Source organism: Oratosquilla oratoria, chromosome 6, assembly GCF_046742065.1.
Source record: "Oratosquilla oratoria isolate Oo_2021 chromosome 6, ASM4674206v1, whole genome shotgun sequence".
NCBI lineage: Eukaryota > Metazoa > Arthropoda > Malacostraca > Stomatopoda > Squillidae > Oratosquilla > Oratosquilla oratoria.
This window is the reverse complement of record NC_134782.1, coordinates 38,318,189-38,339,948: the sequence shown is the minus strand read 5'-3', so window position 1 is coordinate 38,339,948 and position 21,760 is coordinate 38,318,189. Positions and strand designations below refer to the sequence as shown.

At 39.3% G+C, this 21,760-nt stretch overlaps 2 protein-coding genes across 4 annotated transcripts in view; one reads left to right on the top strand and one right to left on the bottom strand.

The window, feature by feature from the left end:
• The window catches only part of LOC143026411 (regucalcin-like), a 34,604-nt gene that overhangs the window by 10,490 nt on the left and 2,354 nt on the right, over positions 1–21,760 (bottom strand). Inside the window, exons 1-3 of one of the 3 annotated variants that reach the window (XM_076186727.1) lie at positions 18,273–19,189; positions 17,340–17,504; positions 4,391–4,472 (exon numbers count right to left, since the gene is read on the bottom strand). In XM_076186727.1, coding sequence (XP_076042842.1) covers positions 4,391–4,472; positions 17,340–17,499 — 242 coding nt within the window. In that variant the 5' untranslated portion in view covers positions 17,500–17,504; positions 18,273–19,189. Of the gene's footprint in view, positions 1–4,390; positions 4,473–9,271; positions 9,414–17,339; positions 17,505–18,272; positions 19,190–21,760 lie in introns of those variants that run through there. The other 2 variants (XM_076186728.1, XM_076186729.1) reach the window with 2 other exon arrangements.
• Positions 9,611–21,760, top strand: part of LOC143026412 (glycosyl hydrolase family 19 domain-containing protein HI_1415-like) — a 17,902-nt gene continuing 5,752 nt past the window's right edge. The window contains exon 1 of the mRNA XM_076186731.1: positions 9,611–9,730. The gene's annotated coding sequence lies outside the window, so the exon portion shown is untranslated. The remainder of the gene's footprint in view (positions 9,731–21,760) is intronic.

Below are 21,760 nucleotides of genomic sequence, written 5' to 3'. Positions count from 1 at the left end.
TGTGGGGTTAATGTCTTAGAGTCAAAACAAGAAGTAACCTATCTTGGAATACCCTTAGATCAGTCCCTCTCAGGGAATGCTATAACAGATAAGATTGTTTCCAAGTGTACACATAAAGTCAAATTTTTGTACAGAAAAGCCAGAAATTTTGATCTGGAAACAAAGAAGCTTCTGGTCTCAGCCCTGTTACAACATCACTTCGATTACGCTTGTAGCTCTTGGTACAGTAGTCTGAGCAGAAAAAACCAGTCCCGGCTACAGGTTACACAGAATAAGATAATTAGATTCATACTAAACCTACCTCAACGTAGTCATATTGGTATTGAAGAATTTAGCAAGGTAGGAATGTTACCAGTAAAATATCGTGTCCAGCAGCTGAAATTAAACCAGATTTACAATGTCATTCATAATTCTGCTCCCTCATATGTGAGCTGTAATTTTATATTATCGGCTGAGAACCGAACCCCATGCAGGTCCCTTCACCAAAAACAATTTTCACTTCACAGGTGCTCAACTATAGAACTCACTACCTGTGTCCATTAAGAAGACAAATAGCAAGGTTACTTTGAAGAAAAAAGTCAAGGGTTACTATATGTCTCAGCTATGGACAGAGAACAGCCTTGACTTTGTGTACTACTAGCTTAGTGAGGGATACCTGAATCCATGAGAAATACCATCCTTATTTGCGTTCACTCATAACTGTTTCTGACCTCCCCTCCCCCCCTTTTTTCAGAAATTTAGTTAAGCATAACAATGATTGATGTTTACAAATTGGTTTCCACCTTTGTTTTGCCAGTCATAATATGGCATATGCCTCAGGTAGGTTCCGAGAACAGTTATGATCTGACCTCTTTCCTCATTCTCCTTGTTGTTTTACTCATTCGAGTACTGGTCCCCTGTACCCTACCTCTGGTGCTTCAGGTTATAATGTACTACTCATAGTAATTGCCCACTCCGTCCTGAGATTCAGGTAAAATGTTAGATTTAATTAATAGGTAACCCTAGCTGCAGTGTAGGATTCACTAAAACTACATGTTGTTACAGATGTTGAATATTGTAGTATATCAGTAATGGTCCTACTCTGATATAGTACTCACTCATCCATGTTGATACAGATGTAGAAAAATGCAATATATTATTAATGGTACTACTCCGATATAGTACTCACTCATACTGTTTTGTTACAGTTCATCATTATTTTGTTGTTCCTTTGCTGAATGCAAGGTTCCTTTTGGATGGTGCTCAAATATTCGGACTCAATGTTCCTATGTGTACAAACATTTCAGTAATATTAGCAAATCTATAACAATGTTTACGTGTCATATGTGTACTGACTGGTATTACTCATGAGTGTCTCTGGTCCCCTCAACCCCCTATGTATGTTTGTCCGTGTGACTTAATGTAGAAAAATTACCTGATGAGGACCACAATGGAAATAAGCGTTCATGCTTTTTGTGTTATCCTCGGCAATTTACATTTATTATTTCGAACTATGTGTTCTTGTCATTATTTGCACTTCATGTACATTGATTTATTGCCAAATAAAGTCTATCTATCTATCTATCTATCTTTATGGAAACAGGCGAACACGCCTCATTATGTACAATAGATTCTATTTCTACTTTCATCCCTGGCCGTGTTGCCTCGAATTTAGTGGTATACAATATACCAGCTTGTTAAGGGTCATTGTATTACTCTAGGATGGTGTAGGAGGTTTGTCCTCAATTTCTTATAGTAATGCATGCAACCGTCTTTTGAATACTTTCTCTTCAGGTTGTGATGTTCTTCAGGTAGTGATGTTCTTCAGGTAGTTGAAGAACTCGATCGTGGGGACCGCTCTGATGAAGGAGTTTGCTCGGAAATATAGTGCTGCTGGCGATTTCTTTAACATAGCAACATCCTCTTGTCCGTTTTATTTTTATTATTATTTTCATTATTATTATTATTAATTATTATTATCAATTATTATTATTAATTATTATTATTAATTATTATTATTATTATTATTGTTATTTATTATTATCAATTATTAATTATTATTATTATCATTATTATTATTATCATTGTTATTTTATTATTATTATTATTATTATTAATTATTATTATTATTAATTATCATTACTATCATTATTATTATCATTATCATTATTATTATTAATTATTATTATTATTATTATTATTATTAATTATTATGATTTATTATTATCATTATTATTATTAATTATTATTATAATTATTATATTATTATTATTATTAATTATTATTATCATTATTATTATTAATTATTATTATTATTAATTATTATTATTAATATTATTACAATTATTATTGTCATTATTATGAATTATTATTATGAATCATCATTATCATCATCATCATCATCATCATTATCATCATTATCATCATTATCATCATCATCATCATCATTATCATCATCATTATCATCATCATTATCATCATCATTATCATCATCATTATCATCATCATTATCATCATCATTATCATCATTATCATCATCATCATTATCATCATCATTATCATCATCATTATCATCATCATTATCATCATCATTATCATCATCATTATCATCATTACCACTATCATCACCACCATTATCATTATCATCATTGTCATCATCATCATCATCATTATCATCATCATCATCATTATCATCATCATCATTATAATCATCATTATCATCATCATCATTATCATCATTATCATCATCATTATCATCATTATCATCATCATTATCATCATTATCATCATCATTATCATCATCATTATCATCATCATTATCATTATCATCATCATTATCATCATCATCATTATCATCATCATTATCATCATCATTATCATCATCATCATCATTATCATCATCATCATTATCATTATCATCATCATTATCATCATCATCATTATCATCATCATCATTATCATCATCATTATCATCATCATTATCATCATCATCATTATCATCATCATCATTATCATCATTATCATCATCATCATTATCATCATCATCATTATCATCATCATCATTATCATCATCATCATCATCATCATCATTATTATTATTATTTGCTGAGTGTCACTCCTATGTAGGGGACGTGACCTCCAACATTTTCTACTTGTAAATAATCTGGTACCGTTCTCTGCGCCTTTGGAGTGAATAGAGTTTGAGGTGTTTCAGTCTCTCCCATTATTCTATGCCTTTTACACAGTCGATCTTGCTTATGAAGGTGTTCTTTAGATTCTCAAGTTTCGCGATCTCCCATACTGTCTGGATTCCACAGATGGCAGCATTATTCAAGTTTAGGTAGTACCACGGTCTTCCACAATGTAATTTAGAAATATCTTTTGGCTAACTTGATATTTCATGATCAAATTAACAATGTAGTAAGAGTAACAGGACACCATTTATGGAACAATGGTGTTGTAAATATTTAAATCAGAAAACAACAACAATGTAACAATGTGATTGCAAAGCTAGACTAATGCAACTCCCTTTATTACGGCCTACAAAATTACAGAATGTAATGGACAGGGCTGCAAGACTAATATTTTGCCTTGGTGAGCAAGAACCACACCAATATCAATTGAATTGTAATGATTAATTGTTCATATATTTCTTGACTTACCAAGTCTTAAAGTTTGGGAAATCAAAATATATAAGAAATATAAAACGAAGGTTCCAACCAGAGACAGCTAGGATACTGAGGCATGGTCTAGACCCACATTAAGTAGACGAGCCAAGGAGCAACTTGAAATTTGGTTTCAGAGCTTCAGTAAGATATGCAACGAGGCCTCAATTTTGCCACCCACACCCAGTGCTGCCGGACGTCGTCGTCGTCTTCTTCTTCTTCTTCTTCTTCTTCTTCATAAATTCTCTAAACACATCTCCACCATTAACTCTCCACTATGATTTTTACCTGGCACTCCACACTTCCCACCCACTCCGTCTATTGTTTCATCCCCTACCCTAGCATTGAGATCTCCCAAAAATATTACATTGACATTTCTCCCAAATTTCTGTAAGCACTCATCTAGATATATAAAAAAGTCTCCCTTTCCTCAACACTATTCTCACTACCAGGCCCATATGCGCTTACAAAGACCCATATCACCCTTCCTAGTTTCATCTTCATCTACATTAACTTTTAAAGAAACTTCCACTCCACCACAAGCTTACCTATCTCCTCACTTACTAAAATCATATTATGTGTAACTGAAGTATAAAACTTAGCGAAAAAGATAGAGGAGTATAAATTTCTTTGTTTTCTTTGGTGACCCCGGGTTCTCTCGTGCCATAGAAAAGTAGTTGGTGTCCCACATATATGACACGAGTGCCAATGGTTACCCATCCCACACATATACCCTCAGTTCTTACCTGCCAATGGTAATAACGTAATGATCAGTAAGCCCTTCCACTGGTATAATGATGGTCGTGGTGGGCCCAGTTCCAACGTCCTCTGGAAAAAAAGGAGGATAAAGTCAACTGGCATCAGATCACTATTCTTTCGCCGAGTGCACAGAAGAAAAAAGAAAATTAAAAGAGAGAAAAAGAGTTTACCATAATTTGTGACTGAGTCTTTTAAGTCAATCAATTCCATCCATGAGACTGGCCTTAGATTCACACCAGTGCTACCTCTCCTTGGGATTTCACCCCCCCCCCCCAAGATCTTGGAAGTTTGGGTGAAGTCTTGGGATACTGGGATTTTTATTTTATCTTAAAAGCTAGATATCTTGGGATTTTAAAGCCTTCTCATTGTATCTTTCATTATCTAGGTTTGTAAATTAATATTATATCTGAATGCAAAAGTAATATCCAGGTACTTTGTTCTCCTAAATCTAGCAACACTATCTACACTTGCCCTGGCCTCTATAGCTTCACTCAGAAATGAAAGCCAAAGGTATTCTAGATGTTAAATTCATAACGCGACTGGACCGGGAAAAGAACATGCGAGTGAACATACCCCTCATCATCCTCGCTTTCAATTCAACAACCCTCCCTGACCATGTCAAAATTGGATACATTCATGTCCCAGTACGACCATATGTCCCCAACCCTTTGCGCTGTAACAAATTTTTTAAATATGGTCACCTTGCAAAGTTTTGCAGTAAACAAACGATCATGTGCGGTAAGTGTGCAGGCGAACATCCTACAGATGCTTGCTCCGCAAATGTGTTTCAATGTATAACCTGCCGCTCCAATAACAACCATGCATCCACCTCCCGAGACTGTCCCACCTTCAAAATAGAAAAACAAATTTGTACTGAGAAAGCAACTTGTGGTATCTCCTTCTACGAAGCACGGAAGCCTGTGATGGAAAGACTAGTTACCCCGAGCTAGTCCTTCCGGAGCAACTTCCTATGATTCGGCTGTAAAGTAAACACACAGAACCATTGAAACGCAAACTGAGAGCGAGCATTCCGATAAAGACAAAGATCTCCGCCCACCTACCAAACCCATGCACTCACACCTTCCTTCTCCGACCATCCCAGAGCTTTCCATACGTATGCCTACACCTCCGGTTCTTATAAGCGACTATTAAGTCCTATATCCAGCCCAGACCTAAGGCCAAAAAGGGAAGAAACCGAAGAAAAAGAAAGAAAAAAATATATAATAATAATAATAAAATAAAATGAAAATAAAATAAATAACAAAATAAATGAAAATAATAATTAAAATCATCCTGTGGAATTGCCGAGGTGTTAGAAGTAAATTAAATGACCTAGTTATTTTCAGCTCCCTAATCAACCTCTCAGTTATATGACTACAGGAAACGTTCCTAAAGCCCAGTGTTGAATTCAAGCTTAAAAACTTTACCATGTATATATAGGAAGAACAGGTTCGCGCCTAAAGGGGTGGGGGTCGCAGTTGCAGTCAGCGACTACCTTCCCCAAGTGGCATTACCATTATCCACAACCTTGGAAGCAGTCGCCATCAAAACAAAATAAACAACAAACTTGAGACCATCTGCTCCATATAATCACCTCCCGACCAACTATTTCCGCTACAGAAGGTAAACAAGTTAATAAAACAACTGCCCCACTATACACTTATAGTGGGAGACTTTAACTCCCACCATCACACGTGGGGGAACGACAGAACATCTGCTCGAGGGGAGCAGATGGAGGAAGTTCTTAACACCAACAGCCTGGTCCTCCTAAACACTGGCAATCCCACTCATGTAGATAATAGTCGGGGCACCTTTTCATGCATTTATCTATCCATATCATCTCCTGCGTTGCCTGACATCATAGAATGGACTACGCATGGGGACACCATGCTCAGCGATCATTTCTCTGTAATACACGTTTGTAGATAGGCCCACCGACATCGCAAACATAATAGCAGCTACATTTACACAAACAAGCAACACGGATAACTATTCTCCAACTTTCTTACAACATAAACAAAGACTGAAAGCAGAACCACTGATCTTCCGTACACATACACACCACGAATACAATACTCCCTTCCAACCACACGAGCTTAAACAAGCCTTAAGCTCATGTAGAGGAACCTCTGCTGGCCCAGATGGGATTAGGTATGAGATGCTGCAACATTTAAATTCAATCTCACTCAAAAAATTACTAGAATTATACAACGTCATACCTATTCTCAAAAAGGGGAAGGACCCAAAGAGTCACACGCACACACACACGCACACACACACACACACACACACACACACACACACACACACACACACACACACACACACACACACACACACACACACACACACACACATATATATATATATATATATAATAATTTTCCTTTTTTTCAGTCTATGAGGGAGTGCAAAATATCGAAACTTGCCGGTTTCATCCGTAAATGCGTGGAATCAATATTCATCTCTCCTCAGTTCATGGAAGAGATGATGGTGTTTTCCATATCGATCTCTTCTTCTCGTGGGATGAACCCAGAGTTGCCATTTCTGTCATTTGCTGTCGAGCAATATGAACGAAGTGTTCTATCGCGATTGATTCTTGGGCAAGTCGCTCAGACACTCTGCTCCGCCCCGCTCCTCTCAGTCACAAGAATCAGTCACATACACACATACATATACACATACATATATATACATACATACATAAATACATTCACACACACATACTACATATATACATACATTCACATGAACATAGGTACTTAGTTTAAGAAATGAGGTGAGACAGAACAGGTAATGGAAGAAATCTTAGGTAACGGTATCTTTCCACAGTGGTGGGAAGGAAGTTATTGCGTATTATATGTATTATATTATTCTATACTGTCTTAGTCAATAGGACTATTGCACACAAGCTTTGTTGTTTCACCATTTCGCACAACAAGTGATTCTTTTTGGATTCTCTCTGTGAGGATTCAGAAGTTACGCTCGGACCCGTCCCCGTCGGGGCCTACGGGAAAGAAAGCGACGGAGGAATTTTTGGAAGATCAAAACGTAAACATCTTTTGGACTCCAATGAATTTAATCTTCCAGTAACTGCCAAAACTACAGCAGACTTGCCAACGCAACCGCTCCTCTTCCTACTTGGAGACGCAGCGTATCCGCTACGCCATGACCTTATCACTCCTTATGTCACCGGTATGTCTCAAGAAAAACGAGTGTTCAACTATAGACATTCGCGTTGCCGCCAGGTTGTTGAAAGTGTGTTCGGAATTCTGGCCGGAAAGTGGCGTGTACTACGCACGGCAATGGAGGTGAATGTGGACAATGCCACGACTATCCCACTGGCAACAATCGCTCTCCATAACTTTGTTTTATCAATGGAACAAATAGATCCAACATATTTCAAAGATTGGATTGGTGACCATCCTGACAATCGTCAAACCCGGTATCGCGGAAGACCATCGGCCTATCCTTCATGGATACGTGACCAGCTAAAAAATGACGTTAATGGTGTTATGTTAATGGTAGATACCTTCTTGGCCATGCGCAGAGTGGTGGAGAACCGCTAGCGGCCGAGCGTCAAAAAATATTTTCTCACCCCCATTCCCCACCCACTCCCCCTGATGCACCACAGCATCATCCATACACAACCCTTCTCCATTCACCCCTATCTTCTGTCCTCTCCCGTCCTTCTTCAACAGACATTCATCTCTTTTGTAATGCCCCTCTCACCCCATCCATCCATCTCATTCTAGGACACCCCCTCATATTCACTCCTTCCACCTCTGCCCTCCACACCTCTTTTACTAATCTTTCTTCACTCATTCTTTCCATGTGTCCAAACCATCCTAATACTCTTTCATCAACCCTATCTCCCAACTCCCTTTCCACCCCTGTTCTCCTCCTCACCTCCTCATTTCTCACTCTATCTAGCCTAGTAACCCCTATCATATTTCTCAGACATTTCATCTCAAACACATTCAAACTCCTTCTCTTTTCCTCTCTTATGTTTCATGTTTCTGCCCCGTACAGTGTTGTTGGCACAATCACTCCTTCATATAACCTCCTCTTAGCATCCATTCCCAGATGTCTATTTCTCATTACACTTTTTAATCCACCAAGGCATTTACTCGCTTCTTTCAATCTACATTCTACCTCCACCCCCACTCCTCCCTTTCCTGCCACATTCGGACCCAAGTATCTAAAACTATCTATTTCCTCCAGTCTCTCACCCTTAATGCTCACTTCCAGCCTGCTGTCACTCTCTCCCCTTGTACATCTCATCACCTTACTTTTGTAAGGCATTCTATTTTGAGTGGATATTAGTCTGTTTTGATGCAAGCATGCTTCGTGTTTATTCCGTAAGGATGTTACTAAAAACACACCTAGGGATCTCAACAAAGAAATACATAAAATAGGTTAGAAGATGAGTAAGAGGAAACAAACTAATAGTGAACTAAAAACCCCAAATGAAATAAATTCAGCCCGCAACACTCTCCTGACAGCTAAAGCAAATTTGACGTAACTTCTTTTGATACCAAAGGTGTACCCTGTTAACAGTCTATACGACTTATCGGTGAATTTGTTAACAAATCATCAACAGAAACAGTTCCAAAACACTTTTATCATTTACTCCACTAAGTCTTTCACTTCGCATTGAGAATTATATACATACATACATACACACACACACACACACACACATATATATATATATATATATATATATATATATATATATATATATATATATATATATATATATATATTAACCTTTGCCCATTTTCAATACTTTTTTTTTGGGGGGGGAAGGATTGATGTTTATTTCCCACACGTGTGTTTGTGTGTGTGTGTGTGTGTGTGCGTGCCTCTTTGTGTCTGCGATTCACTACCATAGTGTTGAATCATGTGCTGTACTCGTGATCGGCAGCTATTGTCCCCCGGAGTGGAGCTCATTTGGCGTGACCTATAGGTAATGCTGTGACTACACACCCGCGCGCCAACTCCTTGCCCAAGGAGGATATTGGCGAAGAACGATCTCGGAACTACTTAATTAAGTTCAAGACGCTACCACAACACTAGCACACGCACATGAAGGCTTATATGAAAACTTCCGTCATACGATGGAAATTACAAAGATAACAGATTTAGAAAATCCCAATTGCCTTTCAGTGCGCTGTGTTATGATTGGCTGGCGCCCCTCTCCGCCAGCCAATCACGTTCAAGCATCCCGGGGATTTCCACGGGTGCCTGTCATCACATGTCAATATAAAAGGAGACAGATATTCCTCAGAAGGTCATACGGGTAAAGGACTCCATCAGAAGAGGTGAGTGTCTCCTCCCAATCCCGTCTCTCTTGTTATACTGTCACTTTCTCTCCGCCCTTCCCCCTACCAACACCCTCTTTTCATGCATTGATCTATCCATATCATCTGCGCTGTCTGACATCATAGAATGGACTACGCATGACGACACCATACTCAGCGATCATTTTCAAGTAATCCTAAAAATAGGGGGTGACCACGTTACGGCTGCTCCAGCCTACGGAGACAACCCACCCCCTCCCGGTCCCAAATTCAACATGACGAAAGCCAACTGGGAAATGTATCACAGAACTAACAACGTCAACATCACAGGGGATAATATGGATGACAAAGTATTCAAGTCAACAATATCCATTTTGAATTCAGCGCATATACACATACCAAAAACCTCGGTATTTCACAAGCATAAAGTTCCTTGGTGGACATCAGACTGCAGAAAAGCACTTTGAAAGCGGAATAGGAATCCATCATATCCGGAGATGTCCCAAGAGAATGGAAGCTAGCTAACGTTACTCTCATATTCAAAAAAGGTGACAAAAAGAAGCCAAATAACTATAGTCCTATAAGTTTGACTTCAATCGTAGGAAAAATAATGGAAACTATCATCAGAGATGCTATCGAACATCATTTAGAAAGTAACCGTTTGATAAATGATAGCCAGCATGGTTTCAGACGGAAACGTTCTTCCGTGACTAACTTACTCGAATTCTACAACACAATTATCTCCAATTATGACAAAAGAAACAATATAGATTTAATATATCTAGACTTTGCAAAAGCTTTTGATACCGTCCCACACGAAAGACTAATTACTAAATTAGCTTTACACGGAATAAGTGGTAGCCTATTAGGTTGGACTAGTAATTGGTTGAACGGTCGAAAACAGAGAGTTGTTTTAAATTGAAAAACTTCTAGAGGGAAAAATGTTACAAGTGGAGTTCCTCAGGGTTCCGTTCTTGGACCACTTCTATTCATAGTATATATAAATGATATAGACCATGGACTAAAATCTACTGTTTCCAAATTTGCTGATGATACAAAACTGTGCGGAGTGGCAAATGATCACTCAAACCAATTAGATATTCAAGAAGATTTAGATCAATTACAGCAATGGTCTGAAAAGTGGCTAATGAAATTTAACACAAGTAAATGCAAGGTAATGCACATAGGTAAGAATAACAGTAAGTACGATTACAAGTTATTTGGAAATTCGTTAACAAAAGTGGATAGTGAAAAAGATCTCGGCGTAATTATCAGTAACGACCTCAAATCATCCAAGCGGTGTTTTTCAGCCTCTGAGAAAGCAAATAAGATTCTAGGACTGATTGCGCGATCTTTTGATTTCAAAAGTCCATCACTCATTAACAAGCTATATAAATCGTTAGTTCGTCCACATTTGGAATATGCTGTTTCCGTATGGTCACCGAATCTCATTAAAGACATTGACAGACTGGAAAAAGTACAACGGCGAGCCACAAAACTGATTCCAAATATCAAAAATAAATCATACGAAAATCGACTCAAACATATGAATCTGTTTTCCCTAAAAAAGCGTAGACTCAGAGGTGACTTGATACAGGTCTTTAAGATTTTAAAGGGAATTGACAACATCAAAAGTGACAAATTTTTCACATTGAATGAGAATCAGACAAGAAACAATGGTCTCAAACTGTCCGGAAATAGATTCAATTTGGAAGTAGGTAGAAACAACTTTGCCAACCGTGTAGTTAATGAATGGAATAAACTTCCTGCACAGGTAGTGCAATGTAGTTCAGTTCGAAGCATTAAGAATCATTTAGATAAACACCTACGCTAGATGCTGTAATGATTATAATTTGTTTTATATTATTTGTTTTTGTTTTGTTATCATTTGTCTGTCTGATTTTCATTTATTATATTATTAGTTATATGTCAATTTATTATTATTTACTATTTACCTGTTTGTTTATTATTTAACTATACCTATGCATTTATTTATGTATTTTATTTGTTATTTACATTATTATAGTTTTTATTTATTATTTTATTATCATTATGATTTTTTTTCGCATCCGACCTAGATATGGACCAAAAGGTCTCCTGTCGGCATGCTCCGCCTTTGTAATCCTTTGTAAAAAAGAACCCAATTTCACCCAACCTGATTACTTTTAAAAAGGTGCAAGCAGAGGCCCGTATACCCATTAAACAGACCAAGCGAAAGTCTTGGTATGATTACATTTCAACAATAAGCATACACACCCCTCTAACACAGATCTGGTCAGCCATCCGAAGAATTGACGGCAAACATACACCAACCATAAAGACCTTGACGTTAGGAAACACGTTTGTAGATACGCCCACCGGCATGTCTCAAGAAAAACGAGTGTTCAACAACAGACATTCGCGTTGCCGCCAGGTTGTTGAAAGTGCATTCGGAATTCTGGCCGGAAAGTGGTGTGTACTACGCACGGCAATTGAGGTGAATGTGGACAATGCCACGACTATCCCACTGGCAACAATCGCTCTCCATAACTTTGTTTTATCAGTGGAACAAATAGATCCAACAGATTACGAAGATTGCTTTGGTGACCATCCTGACAATCATCAAACCCGGTATCGCGGAAGACCATCGGCCTATCTCTCATGGATACGTGACGAGCTAAAAAATTACGTTAATGGTGTTACGTTAATGGTAGATACCTTCTTGGCCATGGGTAGAGTGGTCAAAAAATATGCCAGCATTTCTTGAGCGTGCCGCTCCGCTTGTAGTGTGAACACCTGAGCGTCTGTACATTCAAAACTACGTAACAATTAATGCAGCTTCGCTCCGCTTGTAGTGTGAACGCGCCCTAATGACACCGTTAATACATTTCCAAAATGGGCTTACCAAATGTGTCTATATATACGTTATTTTTACTTAAATTAGTTATTTAAAGGGCAGTCTAGAAATGTACTACTGTGTACGAAGACAGGCTTGGGGACCTTAATTTATATGCTCTGGAGAGACGAAGTGATATACAAGCGAGTCGAGGGCTACAAGGGCGATTCAAGGTCATCTTATCATTTCAGCAGGGCAGGACTTATAGTATTCGATTTAGATTAGGAAAATTTTAGGTTTAAGAATGAAATAAGCAAGAACTGGTATCCCAACAGAATGGTTATCGAATGGAATAGACTTGGTAACCATGTACTGAACGTTGAAACAATTGGTTGTTTTATGAGAAGATGAGGACTTTATTGATTGGGATGACAGGTGGCGATGGACATAGAACTGACTGGTGTAGCATTTGGTCTCTTGCAGTCTCTTTAATCTTTATATTCTTATTTTCTATTCATATAGCTCTGGATATTTTCGGACGTAAATATCCTGTTTTATATATAAATCTATTTACATATGGGGGCAATCGACTTTGTATACCATCCTTTGAAGTCACGAGCAACTCAAAAAATTGGCAGGATATTCCAATAATTTTAACTTTATGCAAAACTATGCCACTTATATTCTCGGCTGTACATAAAGAAATTTTAATGTATAATTTCTTAAACTGAACGCCATTTTTTCATTATGAATCACTATCAATTAATATTATATCTTTACTACGATTTACCACAATTACTGTATCACTATCATTAGTACTACAATATTGGCAATTACTTTCGTTCTCACATGTATCACCGACAATGTATCACAACTTATTTTCAATTCCGAATTTATTTGTTTTGACTACCATACATACATACATACATATACCAAAGGCTTTTTCCCCCTTACACGGGGGGTAGCCAAAAAGAAAAAGGCATAGAAACCACTCCCACCCATTCCATTCCCTACATATTCCACTCCCCTCCACCCTCCTCCCTCCCTCTTATCTTGGCACCTCCTGGATAACGGGTCATCCCTGCATCCTGTCCACTGCCCTGGGTCAGAAGCAGTGTCGCTAGACACAGCACATCCACAGCAAGGCCGCTTCATAAATTCGGCGACCCCCCCTCTCCGTCCCCTCATGCAGAAAAGGAGAAGACGGGGAGAAATCCCTTCGGGCTGCGTCAATTTTTTTTCTTATATATACTTCCTCACCCCCCCCCCATTCCCCACCCACTCCCCCTAATGCATCACAGCATCATCCATACAGAACCCTTCTCCATTCACCCCTATCTTCTGTCCTTTCCCGTCCTTCCTCAACAGACATTCCTCTCTTTTGTAATGCCCCTTTCACCCCATCCATCCATCTCATTCTAGGACGGCCCCTCATATTCCTTCCTTCCACGCCTCATTTACTAATCTTTCTTCACTCATTCTTTCCATGTGTTCAAACCATCCTAATCCTCTTTCATCAACCCTATCTCCCAGTTCCCTTTCCACCCCTGTTCTCCTCCTCTCCTCCTCATTTCTCACTCTATCTAGCCTAGTAACCCCTATCATACTTCTCAGACATTTCATCTCAAAAACATTCAAGCTCCTTCTCTCCTCCTCTCTTATGTTCCACGTTTCTGCCCCGTACAGTGCTGTCGGCACAATCACTCCTTCATATAACCTCCTCTTAGCATTCATTCCCAGATGTCTATTTCTCATTACACTTTTTAATCCACCAAGGCATTTACTCGCTTCTCTCAATCTACATTCTACCTCCACCCCCACTCCTCCCTTTCCTGCCACATTCGCACCCAAGTATCTAAAACTATCCACTTCCTCCAGTCTCTCACCCTTAATGCTCACTTCCAGCCTGCTGTCACTCTCTCCCCTTGTACATCTCATCACCTTACTTTTGCCCACATTTATCTTCAGCTTCCTTCTTTCACACACCTCACTAACTTCTTCAATCCCTCCTCTGATCCTGCTACAAACGCAGTGTCATCAGCAAACAACTCACTTATTTCCCACTTTTCTCCATTTTCTTTAACCATCTCCAACCCCTGACCCACTACCCTTGCATTCACCTCTCGCACCACCCCATCCATGTATAGATTGAACAGCCAGGGCGACATAACACATCCCTGACGAAGTCCCACCTTTACCTCAAACCATTCACTTTCTCCATTTCTAATCCTAACACAAGCTCTACTACTCTCATAAAAACTCTTGACTGCTCTTAACAGCTTTCCTCCTATCCCATATATCTGCAGTATCTCCCACAGTGCCTTCCTGTCTACCCTGTCGTAAGCCTTTTCCAAATTCATAAAAGCCCAAAAAACATCCTTACCTTTTCCTATAGCTTTCTCACATATCTGTCTTACCACAAAAATCTGATCTGCACAACCCCTACCTGTCCTAAAACCACACTGTTCCTCACCAATTACTCCCTCTGTTCCTCTTCTAATCCTCTCAATCAAGACCCTCCCATAAGCCTTCCCAACTACACTCAACAAGCTGATCCCTCTGAAACTACTACACTCACACTTGTCCCTCTTTCCCTTGTAAAGTGGAACTGTACAGGCACTCCTCCAGTCCTCCGGCACTCTACCCTCTCTTAAACAAATATTAAATAACCTCACCAGCCAGTCCACCATAAATGTACCTCCTTTCTTCAGACATTCTGCATGGCATCCATCCAACCCAGGTGCCTTACCTGCTCTCATCATCTTAACAGCTGCTTTCACTTCATCTTTCCCTATTTCTCCTCTATTTTCCTCACTCATCACTCTCATTTTCTTAGCGCTTCCCATTGTAACGACCTTTCCCTCCCTATCCTCCTTCACATTTAGCAACTCCCTAAAATACTCTGCCCACCTTCCTCTCACTGCCTTCTCTTCCATTACCATCCCTCCATCTGCAGCTTTTACCTTTTCTTCTCTACTTGATTCACCTCCTCTTCCTCTTTTAATTTCTTTCCAAAACATCTTTTTATTACTTTCAAAATTTTCTGTCATACTCTTACCCCATTTCACATCTGCTCTCCTCTTTGCTTCCTTTATCTTATGCTTAACTTCCCTTCTCTTTACTTTGTACCTCTTATACGATTCCCTCGTCCTAATTTGTAGCTAATCTATGAATGCCTGTTTCTTCTCTTCTACACCCTTCTTTGCTTCCTTATCCCACCACTCGCTACCCTTCCTTCTGTTTCCTCCCGCCCTCCTTGTTCCACACACCATCTTTGCACACCTTAGGACTCCCTCCTTGAACCATCGCCATTCCTTCTCCACTCCTAGTTCTACTCCATCCTTCACTCCTTCTTACTCCTCTCTCAGCTTCTTCTTATACTCATTCTCCTTTTCTTTCTCATCTAAGCAGTTCACTCTAAGTACCTCCCTACCTTCTGCCCTTTTCCTCTTTCTCCACCTATTCTCCACTCTCAATTTACCTTCCACCAGAAAACGATCTGATATTCCCCTACTCTCTCCCCTTAGGACGTGTACATCCTTAACTCTTCCTACCATACTCCTGGTCACCACTATATAGTCCATTAACGCTCTATCTGCCACTCTTCCATCCACCACACTCTCCCATGTGTACTTATGCTTGACTTTCTTCCTAAACACTGTATTTGCTATCATCAACTCTAAGACACATCTCCACCATCAATTCTCCACTACGATTTTTACCTGGAACTCCATACTTCCCAATCACTCTGTCTATTGGTTCGTTTCTTACCCGAGCATTAAGGTCTCCCAATACAACTACATTGACATTTCTCCCTAATCCCTCTATGCACTCATTTATATCTACCCAAAATGTCTCCCTTTCCTCTACGCTCTTCTCACTACCAGGCCCATACGCACTTACAAAAACCCACATCACAATTCCCAGCTTCACCTTCATCCACATTAATCTTGATGAAACCTCCTTCCACTCCACTACACGCTTACTTATCTCTTCACTTACTAGTATAGCCACCCCTTCTCTCCCTCGTCCCCTCTTCACTCCTGAGTACCTCCCAGCTACACTCCCAAACTCACACTCGCCCTTCCCTTTCATTTTATTTTCACTCAAAGCCTGCACATCCATCATTCTTCTCGCAAACATATTGCCAATCTCTTTCCTTTTACTCTCATCTGTACCACATCCACGCACATTAAAAGACCCAAACCTTAGGGTACTGGTTGGAAAACTCCCAGACCCTCTTATGCCTTTACTTTTTTTAGGAATGTCCCCTTTGGGGCTACAGGTAGTAGGACTCCTAATCCCATCCCCCGTCCCGTTTTTTGTCGCCTCTTACGACTCAAGTGGAAAGACTTGGTGGTAGCATTCTCTTCCCCCACCACAGGGTAGGCGAAAAAAGGAAATGAATATTCAGAGAAATGGTACAGGACAGTAACAAGGGGTTGGGGGACAGCATAACGGAGGGACAGTCGTAGTATAAAAGTGTCATCATTTCTCTATGAACAGAGTTTTCCTCTATCACAGACAAAATGATGTGTGGCTCTGGTCCGTAGGGGCGCCCCATATAGACCCTAAAGTATCAACTGCATGCTACTCTGCCACAATAACATGCAGCCAATACCCCAGACGAGAAAAAACAAACGTATAATGTACGCTAGAACCAAACATACTGCATTTTTTGTCCCCTTATCTTTTGATTATCTTCGCGATTACAGAATCCACACTGCAGCTGTAATAATCACCATTCTGTGGTATATAATTCTATGTGCCCTGAACTGCAAACGGTCTGATGTAAATTTAATCGTAGCAACTTGCCTACGTGCAACACCTGATGTCGCTTGGTGGACGAGAAGTACCGGTGGATGTTGCCTTTCCAAGCGTCGACGAAGACGAGAGCTTGGTCTTCCTCCACCCAGTGTGGTCCTTCGCCTAAATTAAATGGACCTACCACCTGCTCTATACGGATCGTAGACATAATCTCTGAAAATATGTAATTAAATAAAAGCAGAAAGTCGTGATAAAGGTCTCACTGGTTATCACATATACATACATATATACTCTACAGCCACAATCAGTTTCTACTTAGAGTCCCCATCCCTAGATGTAGGGTATGCCCTTCTAGTACGGAGCTACGAGAGTTCTGACACAAAAAACAGTATATAAATGATGGGCACGTAATATATGGTTCCACTTTAAAATATATTTTGCAATTATACAGATTAACTCATGAAATTAAACCGTCATGATTATACGTAAGAACATTTCTGCTTTAGAATGTTATGAATCAGTAAGGTTCACGAATACACAAACCTCATTGTAACTTACAAGGTCGCGGAGATTGTAACTACTGTAGTTTACAACCTCAATTTTTACAATGTAGCAACATGGTCCGCTACAGCTTATACTCAATCACCAATCCCGCACGAGTGGGTAATATGTACTTGATAGTACAGTCCACACCAGTGTGCGCGCTCGTGTGTGAGTGATTTGCTACCATGGTCTGAGATCACATGTTTGATTAGTGGTTATTTACCTTTCCGGATATGAGTGCATATATGACCAGATCTACGGGTAATGCTATGACCTTACACAAAATCCTTGCCCAACAGAATGGGGTACTGGCTTACAGTACAGTGATGATTTTCAGTTCGGGTGGGGGGACTGAAATCAAATCAATGAACCGGCAGGTGATTACGGAGTGTGTATGTGTGTAAATTAAAAAAAGAACTGTTATTACACATCACTTACTTTGTAATGTTTTCACTCCCTACCACTGGATTCTTTCCCTATTGTTAAACGGTTTTGCTTTTTTACTTTAACCCTTCCTTGTGCAGATATTAACAAACTCTTGCCACCACCGCTGATACTGCAGTGGTTGCTGGCCGTTTGCCCACGAATCCGTTATGCCCGCTAGGGTAGTGAAGCAAACCCGACCTAGTTGCCACGTCGCGTTGCCTTGCCTTGTACCTGCCGGTCTTTCTTGATATCTACATATTATCACAGATCCCGTGATTCAGTGGATACTTAAAATTCCTTTTGTGGAGATTTCATTGAAAAACAAACTGATATTACAATGTCCCCAACTGCATCAATTTTCGAACGCGGTTACTTCCCATTGGCGTGAAAGATTTTTGTCCGATCAGCGTCAGATACGGCAAAGAAAATGGTAATACAACATTATCTATCATTGCCCAGGTAATATCTTTGTCATTGATACCATACTTGAAGGGTGGTGTTGGATGGATAATGAAATGATAGACAGTGGTGTGGTTTCGAGGGATATAGTGTACAAATGTAGTGATCATTTCACTCGGGTACACTCGAAGGTGAGGCCACGGTAAGATTGTGAAATGCAGCGTTGTCCATGCAGCTCAAGGTCTCTTTATAGCAAATGGAAACCTATTTACGACTTCTCTATTTGCTGGCCATGATAAATATCTCTGCAATAGTTTTCGAGTTAACGCCTTCTGAAATATTTGATCTTGAATATGACCTTACAAATTTACTCAAACATGTCACATCAGATATGTGGTTTAGATTTAATTTCGCTGCCCTACCCTATCCAAATAAAAGGTACTGACGCCGCACTTTGTGTTTATGGCCAGTTTTAACTTCCGTTTAACGTGTTCGTTCAACGGGAAGGATTTAAACATACAACCCACAACTTTCCTAGTCCTCTGGTCGAAACGGTATGGACCCCTGCTATTGTGACGTCATAATATCGCGTTGTCATTTGATAAATCTACAAAGAATATCCATACCCATATCATCTACTGAAGAAATGGTATTATGACCACTGTCGAGTCTTCAGGTCCATCACGATGCAAATAAAATCCTGGCAGTTGGCAGTTGTGCTTACAATCCAGAAAGGGAACATCATGCTCCCTCTTTAACAACTTGTCCAGTCTGCTCAAAACATTCGGTGTCTCTGCCTGAATAACAGTCTCCGCCAAGGCATGCTAGTCATCCACTACTCTGTTGCTAAAGACAGCTTCTCACCTCCAAATGACCTCTTGGTTTGAATAGCTTTATGCTATGCCCTCTACCACCTTGACTGCTACAACTGCATTAAATCTCTTAATTTGTATAGGAAAGACTCATAGAAGTTTTATTCTTCTTTGTGAAATTTAAATTTGTTAGCTTCTGCGATTTTTACACTTAATGTATATACAAAATCAGTAACGAATATGTGATAGATCATGGAATCAATGAGCAAAATACGCACAAAAAATATGCCGTCAAATATGAAACAGATGAGTATGGTTTCCAAATGCTTTTAACTTTTTTACGAATGCAAGCTCCAGCCCAGTGTATTGGGTTATCTACATACGAACGCCACAATACCAAGGAATCAACGACGCTACTTAAAACCAAGGTCTCGCTGCGCCAACTCCCTCGAAATTCGGTCGGAAGTGGTTAGACCTTATATTCTTAGATCTTGCTTAAAACTTGGCCCAAATACGTAAGAAGATTCAATGAAGCATTCTTGTCAAAAATGCAAGACACACTAAAATGTCTTGCAGATGCCTCACAACATTTGCGACAATAGCGAAAAAGATCACTAGGGAATGCATTTTGCGCATGAAGTCCAGTTCTAACCTGGTTAAAACTAATATTTTTGAGTCACAGACCAATTTGGTGGAACATCGTCAAAAAAAAAAAAAAAAAATATATATATATATATATATTTTTTTTTTGTGACGATGTTCCACCAAATGGGTCTGTGACTCAAAAAGATCCAGAGTCGCCAGAAGTGGTGACAATCTGGTTAAATGGGGCCTCAAAACCGACCCATCCTGCGAGTGCGGAGAAACTGAACAGAACATTGACCATGTCCTAAGCTCGTGCCCGCTTTCAACCAATTTAGACAACATTGACCTGGTCAAAATTAACCAAAGAACACTTGAATGGCTGTCTGTCTGGCGTGATAAGCTATGATAAGTAGAAACTGGACAGTTACAATAAATCTTAAATTCTAAAAGCGGATTTCACGGATCGACTAATACCCTGCATCCACGTTACAGAAATATAGTGGTCTACATATTATCTATTTATTTATTAAATTTATTTATTTATTTATTATTTATTCTTTATTTATTTATTCATTTATTTGTTTATTTTTGCGAACACTGAACAGAGAAACAATACTAGTGTGCTGACCTCTACCTTGTACATGGTCGCGCAGTTGAGGACGTACAGGCACGATCATCAACGCCAGGATTTAGAGGAACGAGAAGACGGAAAATCCTGTAACAGCGCGGGTAATGTCCATGCCTCTATGGAATGGTCGCTTCCGTCGATTGGCGGGAAATTGTGACGCTCGCTATGTTATAATACAAAGACTCATTCGACCAAATAGCATATTGTTATCAATTATTCCCGGGATACGGATTTTTTTTTCCTATTTATTTTGACTGCTATTTACTTGTACACAGGTATACGTGGACACTCCGGTAGAGGGGTGATTTCCACTTGCTCCTGATTCAAGGAGTGGGATTAGGCCTTGTGACCAGTCTACGTTTTTACTTGAATACTTTCTCTATAAGTGACTGGGGTTTCATATATTTTCAGGATTATGGAGAAAAGTGCCTCTCCTGTTCAAACACAAAGTCCACAAGTAATACTGCCTCAGATATATGACACAGGGCGGCAAACATTCGAATCAGATTAATGAAAAATGTAAATCATGCATATGTATTTTTCTTACATTAGTAAAATGTTGTGAACAAATAAATTTACGATATAATTTACTGTTTAGAGAAACGAGATAGATATAAACGAAAGACAATATATACATATTTCTGATATCGCATGGTGTGCGCAGCAACTGAAGTCGCCATCGAAGTTACGAGAAAGTGGGGAGGGCAATGTGTTGGTTCCTAAACTCATTTTATAAATCAGACGTCTTTGTGCCTGAATAATAGGTGTTTCCTAGTATATATTTGAGGATATTGAATAAACTTCTAAGACCTATTAGAATGGCCCTGGGCGCTCTAAATTGACTTGCATAGTACAGCCGGGGTCAAAATATTGCAATACCTTATGATTTCAATATCAGTCAATCAGCCATTCAGAATCCACCGCTTAACAAAGGCCTCTCCCAATATGTTCTATGAATTAATTGATTAGTTAATATTCTTTAGATATTCCATGTATAAATCCTGGAAAACATTTTGAATGCATATAGTCAGCTTTCGTAAAAGGAAATAACTTACTATATTTTTAAAAATCCTGTT